At 42.9% G+C, this 9,789-nt stretch overlaps 2 protein-coding genes across 2 annotated transcripts; both read left to right on the top strand.

Annotated features, from left to right (window-relative positions):
* trim110 (tripartite motif containing 110) lies at positions 1 to 5,225 on the top strand. Its single transcript, XM_006802717.3, has 8 exons — positions 1 to 111; positions 847 to 1,348; positions 1,431 to 1,526; positions 1,668 to 1,901; positions 2,306 to 2,328; positions 2,517 to 2,662; positions 4,008 to 4,279; positions 4,888 to 5,225. The coding sequence occupies exons 2-8, from the start codon at positions 860 to 862 to the stop codon at positions 5,155 to 5,157; spliced, it is 1,530 nt and encodes a 509-aa protein (XP_006802780.2). The 5' UTR covers positions 1 to 111; positions 847 to 859; the 3' UTR covers positions 5,158 to 5,225.
* Positions 5,226 to 6,163: 938 nt separating this feature from the next.
* cbln12 (cerebellin 12) lies at positions 6,164 to 8,896 on the top strand. The gene is made up of 4 exons (XM_006802715.2): positions 6,164 to 6,302; positions 6,950 to 7,608; positions 7,975 to 8,094; positions 8,175 to 8,896. The coding sequence occupies exons 2-4, from the start codon at positions 7,327 to 7,329 to the stop codon at positions 8,370 to 8,372; spliced, it is 600 nt and encodes a 199-aa protein (XP_006802778.1). The 5' UTR covers positions 6,164 to 6,302; positions 6,950 to 7,326; the 3' UTR covers positions 8,373 to 8,896.
* The last annotated feature ends 893 nt before the right edge of the window (positions 8,897 to 9,789 follow it).

The following is a 9,789-nucleotide window of genomic DNA, read 5'->3' as shown; positions in this document are numbered from 1 at the left end:
AGCTGACCTCTCTGAGTGCAGTGAGTCTGTGGGGATTAGCCTCCAATCGGCAGTCTGATCGCACACGCACTCACAGATGGCTTTAGTCTGCAAATACTAGGAAGCTAACGGGTAAGGAATGACACTTCTGTGTTTTTTTTAGTAATTTCTAATGATAAGTAGTTGTTAGTTAAAGCATTAAAGTTTTGGGGGAAATGCAGAAAAGAAGAGCACATGTAAAGGAAACTGAGCCAGCCATCTGTGTCAGATGATCTCCTGATCCCTCCACTGCAACAGCTTCAGTCTAAGTGCAGTTAATGCTCATCTACACTCAGTGTTACAACACCTTTGCTACTATTTTAAAGAAAAGGAACCACTATATATTACACCTAGGTTTATTTGATAATTGCTTTGTTTCATTTGATAATGTTTTGAATATCTGATAGTATATATTATTGTAAAAAAAAAGAAGAAGAAGAAGAAGAAGGGTTTTTTGGTATTCTATGTCCTTTCTACCACTTTTAGTTGTGCTGATATATTCCCTGACAAAAGTGGATGAGGCCTTTCTGATATTTTTGTACACATTCAGCATGTTTTCTCAGTAAAACCGCTTACTTTGTGAAGTATCTATTCATAGAGCACAGTAGGCAAAAGCCCAGTAGACAGGATTACTGGTCTGAGTGCACAGTTGGAGTGAAACAAGCATTCCCAGCTTGTCACCATTCCAGCGCTGCCTGTGTCTTGTGTGTGGTTCTGTCTTGTGTTAGTCTTTCTTATACATCGCACAAACATGTTAGTCTGCACAGTTGTTGATATTTGTACGTTTTGTGTGTTTGCCGCTTAATCAATGTGCTTATTTGTTTATAGTATCCTCGTCACGATGGCCTCCATGGATGAAGAGCTGACCTGTTCTGTGTGCCGAGACACCTTCAGCCAATCCCAGCCCCTGCCCTGTGGTCACAGCTTCTGTCCTGCCTGTGTCCGGGAGGCCTGGAGCAGCCAGGGTGAAGGAAAAGGTCGCTTCACCTGTCCCCAGTGTCAGGAGGAGCACGGCGAAGTGCTGTGCGACTGCTGCCCTCCCGAGGCGGAGAAAGGACAACCGCCGTTGGCAGTTAAGACCTGCCTGAGGTGTGAAGTGTCGCTGTGTGCCGAACATCTCCGGCCTCATCTTGAGAGACCGGTGTTTAGCACCCACCTTTTGGTGGATCCGCTGGGCGATCTGTCCCAGCGAAGGTGCCCGGCGCACACAGAGCTGTTCCGCTACTACTGTGCTGATGAGAGAGTGTACGTGTGTGGCGACTGTCTGCTGGATGGAGGCCACGCTCAGCACAAAGTGAAAGCACTGAGGCACGTGGAGGATGATCTGAAGGTGTGCTGGATGGAGAATCAATTAATGTATGTTTTTATGTTAATGTGTGGTTGCTGTAACACCTACTGGGTGATTTTTGCAGGTCATCCTTCAGACACTGCTTATAAAAGCAGAGGAAAAACTGAAAGATGGAGAGCGAATCCTCAAAGAGCGTGAGAACATCGATTCCACCATGGCAGTGAGTACACATATTTATCTGTGCAAAGGAAATCTAATGACTCATGAAGCTGTTTGTACCAAAATCACAAGTCATGTGGTTTGATTGTGTCTCAATCACTGATCTGCCAGCAATCGAATACTCTGTCCTCATTGGTTCCAGGATTCTCTGAAGCAGGATGATGCCCAGGTGGAGCAGCTGGGCTCAGACCTGCAGGTCCAGGTCAACAAGCTGGTGGTGGCACTGAGAGACATCACCAAGAAGGAGAGGCAGCAGGTCATGGATCGTGTGCATGAAGACTGCTCCAAAGTCAGGGACCACATCCACCACACCCTAAGAATCCAGCACTATCTGGCCTTACTGCTGTCAGAGACAGACCCTTTCCTGCTCATCTGGGTGAGTGTAGCATTAAGTTTTTCCAGAACTAGGTCATGCAAACGAAACTAAATTATAGCTTAAGACAGGATGCACCAGTCCAGTCCAATCTCTGATTGGGAGATTAACTGTTGTGCGACTGCAGAATATCATTTTTAGCCAAGGAAATCCACCACTGTAGTCCTGACTGGAATATGCTGCAATACCGTACACTTAATATACACAGTGGCCAGAGAGTGAAGCTTTACAGCAGATCACACATTTGGCATGGCTACATATTAGGGTGATTTGAAAATGCAAAAATGTAGAAATGTAGGAATTTATAGAAAAAAAATCTACCTGAGCACATTCACATTCACACAGACAGCTGCTTTTCACTCTGTTGGTGCATTTTTCTCAGCTGTCCTTGACTTTTCTTTTCGCAGGCCTTTCAGTCAGATGACACAAAGTAAGTCCAGAACAAAGCAGTCAGACTGAATTAGGACTCGTCCTGAGCTGTGTTATGTTGACGTGTGTTTGGGTTGTCATGTTAGGGAGTGTTATTACAGTGGAAGCTCGAGAGAAAAGAGAGATAGAGAAACAATGAAAGACACAAAATAATAAAGGCGTTATTTCATTTGTGCTTTTGATTTGTAGGTTATTAGCTGAGCTGAACAGTCCACTTTACATCCCTGAGCCCATCAGCGCAGACAGGAAGCACATTCTGCAGGACATCGAGAGCAAGTACCGCGAGTTCATCACTGCTACCCTCCGCTGTCTCAGTGACCTCAAGAGGGAACTCTGTGAGTGGAATGAATGCGTGACGCTTACCTGCCCCGCTAATGATTTTAAAGGAATAGCTAGACATTTTGGGGAATGAAGCTTGTTAGCTTTCTTGTTGAACTTCAGAACTTAACCCACATGTCAGAGGTGCTCTGTTAGACTGAGATCTGGTGACTGTAGAGGCCATTTGAATTCCAGTGTAATGTTCAAGAAACCAGTTTGAGATGATCTGAGTTCTGAGTGACATGGTACATCATCCTGCTGTAAGCAGACATCATAAATTAAATGGCATTTAAATAATGCTCAGTTGGTCTTAAGGTGAGGCTCCAGAGTGCAGTCATTTACATATTCAACTAAGAAGTGAAAGGTCAGATAGATAGATAGATAGATAGATAGATAGATAGATAGATAGATAGATAGATAGATAGATAGATAGATAGATAGATAGGACCAATGGCATCTTTGGTATGATGGACTGTAAGCAGTCTTCTATGTATGTAACTATGTAACACCTCTGTAGTATACGACCTGATTTTTCTTGACATTGTTTGGAGTTCATGTTTGATAAAACCTAAAGGATGTGTTTGTGGGTGTTTTCATTAACACGTAGATGTCATTAGCAAATATTTCTCAGTTGGTTTCTATGGTTCACTGGAGGACACACTTGCCGACACTCAGAGACTGACAGCTTGAGCAAACAAAACAAAAGCTTTAATAAGATGCTGCTGGTAACTTACAAGAGTCTACGCAAATTCAAAAGCAGCAGACAACAAAATCCCAAATAAGGACACAAAATCTTAGCTGGCACTAAAAACAGGAAGACAAACATAGTGATCAACAAAGGCGGGGAACAGAGGAGCACAGACAAATACAAAGGTAGAGACATGAAGCTGAATACACCAGCAATCTGTTTAACAAACTCTGAGTCTAACGCTGACCTCTAATCCCGAGAAGAGAAACTCAGTTTTGAGTCCAGAATAGCAAATCAGAGTCAGTTCAACTCTAAATATGTTTGCCTTGAGCTTAATAAAGAAAGCATCATCAATGGAGTTAAAACCATGATGAACCATCTATGAATGTGTTGAATAAATAGCAGATGATGTTTATGTTAAAAAGCACGAGTTTAATGACCTGAATTATACATATACATGTTTGTAACGTTTACGTTTAAATATATTTATTCAGATGTAACGCAGTGGGGACAAAATGAAGGTGACAGCAATTGTGGATGTAGGTGTGGCTCAAAAGCATATATTTATAAATCTCTGTTTTGCATTTTAAAAGTTCTGTTTTGCTCCATAGAAATGGGCAAACAAGTTTAAGTACTACGAGGAAAGTGACTAAGATTTATCTCTCTCCTTGCAGTAACCAGTCCCTTGAGTCTGGACACAAACGCAGCTCATCCTCTGTTGAGCATCTCAGACGACCTGCGCTCAGTTACACGAGTTAAAAACCGCCTGCCCTGCGCTGCTCATCCCGAACGTTTCGACCACTGGCCGCAGGTCCTCACCGTCCAGACCTTCTCCTCTGGGACTCACTACTGGGAGCTGGAAGCCGAGGGATTCTGGGATGTGGGCATCTGCTACCGAAGTATTGGACGGAAGGGCAAAGAAGGCAGTGCATTTGGGAACAACAAGGTACAAGTGTGCCGCAGAGCCAGAGTGGTTAATCACACTCGTTCCAGTGTTAGATTTTGTGTTTTCTTTGCTAACTAATAGAATGAGCAGGAGCCTCTGTTTGATGCCTGTCCCTGACATCTCTCAGTCTGTTTGGCATCAGTGAAAAAGATGATTTTTTTTCCTTTGAACACCTCATCATTCATTCAGTCAGAGTAAAGCAGTAAATTTGGCCTTGAAAAGTGAACCTTCTTTCTATTTTCCTCTGGTGCACTAAAGCAGTTCAACAATTGTATTCCAGTTCTATTCTTTCCTAGTCTATTCTTATGTGTACGTTTAATTTTATGTTTAGGTTTTTTACTAATATCACTGCCCTGATTTAACTGTCAGTGATCAAAGCACATTTTGCAGAAGGATGAGAACATTACAGTGATACCTTCCTTGTCAACCACATGCAATTTAAGATATAGCCAATACTTCCTTGGAACGCTGCAATGATTTTCGCTCAACTTAAAATATAAATCAGTCACTAAAATTATCGCCAGATCAATTTCCCCCACATCAGTAATTGTTTGATAGTAAAGTTTCATCTGAAATGAAAACATCTTCCTTGATTAAACCTCTTGTAGGTTTCATGGAGCTTGACACAGCAGCACGATAAAAAGCTAGCCGCCTGGCACAACCGCAGGAAGACCCGCCTCACATACCAAATGACTGGGAACCGCGTTGCTGTAGCCGTGGACTACAGCTCAGGCACCATCACCTACTCAGAGGTGGGACCGTCTAACAACCTGATCCACCTCCACACTTTCTCCACCACCTTTACTCAGCCGGTGTGCCTGGGCTTTGGACTCTACAAAGCTGAGCTCAACAGTCGGATCACTATTGTTAAAGTCTGATGTGATGAAAAAGACAGCTAGGAGGATGATGATGATGAACTCTGTGCTGTTTTGGCCATTCCAAAATAAAGTGCTGTTGTTTTTCTCCCGTCTGTGTAGAGTGAGTCTTTGCCATGAGCTGCTGTTTCTCTGCTTCCTGCTCTAAAACAGTTTTACCTCTTCCTCACCAAAGAGACAAAACTGTGTCTTCTAAAGCTGCGATCAGCTGGCATGTGAAAACATTTCCAGAAGACACCCAAAGGGAATTTGATACTTCCCTAAACACTAGATGGAAAGGCTCATTTTAAAAGGGACCAATTATGTTCATTTCCAGTGTTGGGCAAGTTACTTTGAAAAAGTAATTAATTATAGTTACTAGTTACTTCAAAAAAGTAACTGTGTTACAATATTCTAAAAGTAATTCGTTACTTTAGTTACATTGTTCAGCACCTTGATTCCACAGCAATTAGAAATAAGGATGGTCTTTGTTTATAAAGTAATGTAGTTATAGAAAAGCTGGAAATTTGTTTGGCTGATATTAATAAGATAAACTTGAACCTTTTTCTCACTCCAGCCTTTCTTAAACATCTCTGAAGCTCTACCTCTGTTTTGTGATTTCCTGTTTGTATCTAAGAGTGTCTAGACATTAAGTGCACGATCAAAGAAAAACACAAAAGCAGCATCTTTATGGATCAAACGATGCTGCGGATCGAGAAATCCAGCTCTATTTACCACATGGATAAAGACCTTGAAATAAATCTCGCTGTCTTGAAGATGACGAAGGATCTTTTGATTCTTGTGAGGAGATCAATGTTTTGTTTGGGAATTACAGGGGGGGGGGAAGGGGAGAAAATTGCCACTCACTTGCTAACTTTGCTCTTTGAAGCTGCTCACACTTATTTATCTTTTATGTTACTGTAAACGTGAGTGGGCGGATGCAGCATAAAGGGTGAGAACGAAGCAGATGGAAAGGAGGGAGAGAGAGAGAGAGAGAGAGAGAGAGAGAGAGAGAGAGAGAGGGAACAGGGAGATAGACAGAGAGATCAGAGCAGTCTCTATCTTGGTTGTGATCAGCCATGCTGTGAATTAATGTGACAGAGGAGCGGGACAACAAGGATATTTCAGTCCTTCAGATATGGAATACACGATCCTTTGCATGGGAACAGGTGATCCTCTGTTTATTACTTTTATTATTCTCATAATCTCATAATTTTGTAGTCAGATCATGTTTAGTCACTGTTGATGAATAGCACAATGAATTGTGTTATTCTTTGAATGAGGAAGCATGATGCATTTGTCTCTGAATAACTTTGTTGAAGCTTAGAAGGAAATGTTTTCACCCTGTTGCTGATTTTGCACAGATAAATGAAGGTTATTTCAAAAATGCTACACTTTGAAATGCCATAGGAGGCGTGGGGGGGGGGGGGGGAGGGCTTTGCATTTTACTCATTTCAGCGAGCCGAACCAACAGAAAGTCTTTCGAACCTGCAGAGAAGATGAATGTGTGTACGTGCGGCTGCAGCGTGTGTGAGTGTGCGCAACAAGAGGCACAAGTGGGAGAAACAGCGAGCGTGTGTGGCAGACAGATGGTCACTCAGTGGAGTTGTTCCCCATCTCTCTCTCTCTCTGATTCCCTTCTGGGTCCTACATCCTCCCCCTTTGTCACCTCTCCAAAGTCTTACCTCATCTTTTTTTTCCCTCTCTTCCACACCTTTTCCGCCCTCGTCTTCATCGGTTAAGCCCGGACTTGGATCCTCACTCACCGTGCCGCCCCTTATCTTTTCTCTGTCTCTCCCTCTCTTCCCCTCCTCAGCTACATCTCCGCTTATTTTTTGCTGACGACATCAACTTGAAAATATCAAGAGCTTTTTTTTTCTGAGTGTCATTCTGGACCCTGTTGACACAGCACAAAGGACACTGAAGAGATTTGGGGATTTGTGTGGGGGTCAAAAAGGGGGAAACTCGAAAGAAAAGACTGACAGATATGACCAGCAAACCAATCTGAGTCAAAACCGCCTTGAAAACATAAACTAAATTAAAAAAACAACACAAAACAGGTTTTCTTTCTGTTCTGATATAGAGTGTTTCTTTAGCCGTAGCATGTTTATTTATTTTGCAGATTGCCCAGAGTGACTATTGTCCTTAGAAATTAGAGATATTTGACTTAAAAAACAAAACTCAGGTTCAGTCATGCACCTCGGGTCAGTCCACCCTGACATCCTGCTCCTCCTGGGCATGCTCCTGTTGTGGGGACCTTTGGGATCCAGGGGCCAGAATGACACAGAGCCCATCATCCTTGAGGGGAAATGTTTGGTAGTGTGTGACTCCACGCCTTCGTCCGAGCCTGCCGGAAACGCCCTGGGCATGTCGGTGCGCTCTGGCTCGGGTCGGGTGGCCTTCTCTGCCAGCCGCCAGACCAACCACGAGCCGACAGACATGAGCAACCGCACCATGATCATCTACTTTGATAATGTGAGTTATCAGATATCTATGTTTATTATGCCCATTTGTAGCAAATTGTGACAGGTTTATTTTTTACATTACAGAATGGGCAAACACACAAAAGGCTCTGTGCTATCATTTTGTAGTCAGGTGTCTTCTCCCATTGGATGTGATAATGAGCTGATTGCTAAACTTTTGAACCTGTAGTGAAGCCACATAATGAAAACATGGTTGGATTATGCTGCACAAGCTGCATGTCCATGGACATTTTAGAGGGAGGGAGGGATGTATGAAAATAGGTCTCAGTAGTTTGGAAGTAAGCAATCTGAACAGACGAAAAGAATGACCCATGTCGTGACTTTATCATCCCCCGTCTTTTTCCTGCTGTCTGTTCAGATTTTGGTTAACGTGGGCACTCATTTTGACCAAGAAAGTAGTGTGTTCCTGGCACCAAGGAGGGGGGTGTACAGCTTCAACTTCCATGTGGTGAAGGCCTACAATAGACAAACTATTCAGGTACGCCCACTCGACTCTGAGACTCATAGCTCTCGTTCCAGTGGATCACTCTCTTAATCTCACTGGTTCCCATCTCTTAGGTTAGCCTGATGGTGAACGGCTGGCCAATGATTTCGGCATTCGCCGGGGACCAGGACGTGACCAGAGAAGCCGCCACCAATGCCGGCCTGGTGATTATGGAGAAGGGCGACAAGGCCTACCTCAGACTGGAGAGAGGCAACCTGATGGGAGGCTGGAAGTACTCCACATTCTCAGGCTTCCTGGTTTTCCCCTTGTGAGAAAGATAGAGGGTTGAAGCGCCGCAAAGTGAGAATGATTGAGAGAAAAAAGGGGAAGAGGTGGTGGGAGAAAAGAAAGGCTTCAATCTGTAACCTTATATAGTGCATGAAAAGATGGCTTTTATGCAAAAATGAGATGATTGTTCAAATGGACCAAAAAGAAAATGAGAGTAGATGGCAAAGATAATTTCTCTGAGGAATTCATTGGCTCTGTTTTGTTTGGGTTTTTTTTTTTAATGTTTAAATGCTTGTTATAGAAGATACTTTGTGGCAAAATTCTAAAGTAGCCATTTAAAACATGGGCTTCTGTGCTAGAGTACCTAAAAGCTTCTGTTCTTAAGTGTTTCAACACTGCTGTGCTCCACATGCCATCCTGTCTATGTTTAAAAAATCTCTTTATTCTAGTGTGCTGTATGACTGCTGTTCCTCTATATGCCTGTTAGTATAACGCAACAAATGTTTATTTACAAAGAAATTTCTATCAAAGACCAAATAAAATAGTCTAAATCTGGGTCAGTATTTCACTTTGAGTATGCGAGCGGGATTGATTTCAGACAATATCTGATGAATCACCAAGACTGCGACTGTTTAATCTGCTTATACAAGGCAGTATTTCTCATCCCTTCCATTGTACCCTACCCAGTGCCATGGCAGCTGTTTGTAAATATAGATCCCACCAGCAGAGTTGGCGTTGGCATGGACCGAAGGGACCAGCGTGGGACCCGGTATGAAGTGTGGTGTACGGTGGATGCTCCGTACAGGGCCGCAGACAGATGGAGGCTCTGTCGAACAGGCAGGTTCATCTCTGCAGGGCTGCCGTGGATAAAGTGTGGTGTGCTGTCACATGTAGTCACTTACGCTTCCGTGGTTCATGCCCACCATCTTCCTCTCTCTCTCTGACTTCCTTTGTCATTTTCATCCTTCCGTTACCATAATTATACATTTATGAAATTAGGATGACGAGTAAAAAATTCATAAAAATGGAAAAAGCCTAGATATGAATTCACGATGTCATATTAATGCTCCCAAAGAAGAATATCTTATAAAATTAACCTCAAGTCCTAGGCAGGAAATGATGGCCTTTCTAAATAAATCTCAGAAAACACAATGAAATCTTGCAGTGTTCACGCAAATGTTACAATGTTTTTCTTTTTTATACTTTACACCTAAGTGCCACTGTACTGATTGGTTCACTCTTCAGCCACGTAGAGTGGGTAACCTCCGTTGTGCCCCGAGCCCCACAAGGACCTGCAAATACAACAAGCTTCAAAGCCATTGGCAGTTTATTTACTTCAAGATTTGCTCCACTTTAATACAACCGTATCTGACAGGGTGTGGCATTCCTGTGATCTGACCTCAGAGGGTCCTATGTAGAAATCTAAGTATGAGATTATTTAAGATTAGTTTACACTTATAT

The sequence above is a fragment of the Neolamprologus brichardi genome, chromosome 18 (genome assembly GCF_056152115.1).
Source record: "Neolamprologus brichardi isolate AB-2024 chromosome 18, ASM5615211v1, whole genome shotgun sequence".
NCBI classification, from domain to species: domain Eukaryota; kingdom Metazoa; phylum Chordata; class Actinopteri; order Cichliformes; family Cichlidae; genus Neolamprologus; species Neolamprologus brichardi.
Note: the sequence above shows the minus strand (reverse complement) of the source record. Positions and strands in the feature narration are given on the sequence as shown.

What these genes read in the sequence shown, in the direction of transcription:
- cbln12 (XM_006802715.2), top strand. Translation starts at nt 7,327, where the DNA reads ATGCACCTCGGGTCAGTCCACCCTGACATCCTGCTCCTCCTGGGCATG. An exon ending in TGATCATCTACTTTGATAAT is followed by an intron (nt 7,609 to 7,974) that starts GTGAGTTATCAG and finishes CTGTCTGTTCAG; the next exon opens with ATTTTGGTTAACGTGGGCAC. An exon ending in ACAATAGACAAACTATTCAG is followed by an intron (nt 8,095 to 8,174) that starts GTACGCCCACTC and finishes CCCATCTCTTAG; the next exon opens with GTTAGCCTGATGGTGAACGG.
- trim110 (XM_006802717.3), top strand. Translation starts at nt 860, where the DNA reads ATGGCCTCCATGGATGAAGAGCTGACCTGTTCTGTGTGCCGAGACACC. An exon ending in ACGTGGAGGATGATCTGAAG is followed by an intron (nt 1,349 to 1,430) that starts GTGTGCTGGATG and finishes TGATTTTTGCAG; the next exon opens with GTCATCCTTCAGACACTGCT. An exon ending in ACATCGATTCCACCATGGCA is followed by an intron (nt 1,527 to 1,667) that starts GTGAGTACACAT and finishes CATTGGTTCCAG; the next exon opens with GATTCTCTGAAGCAGGATGA.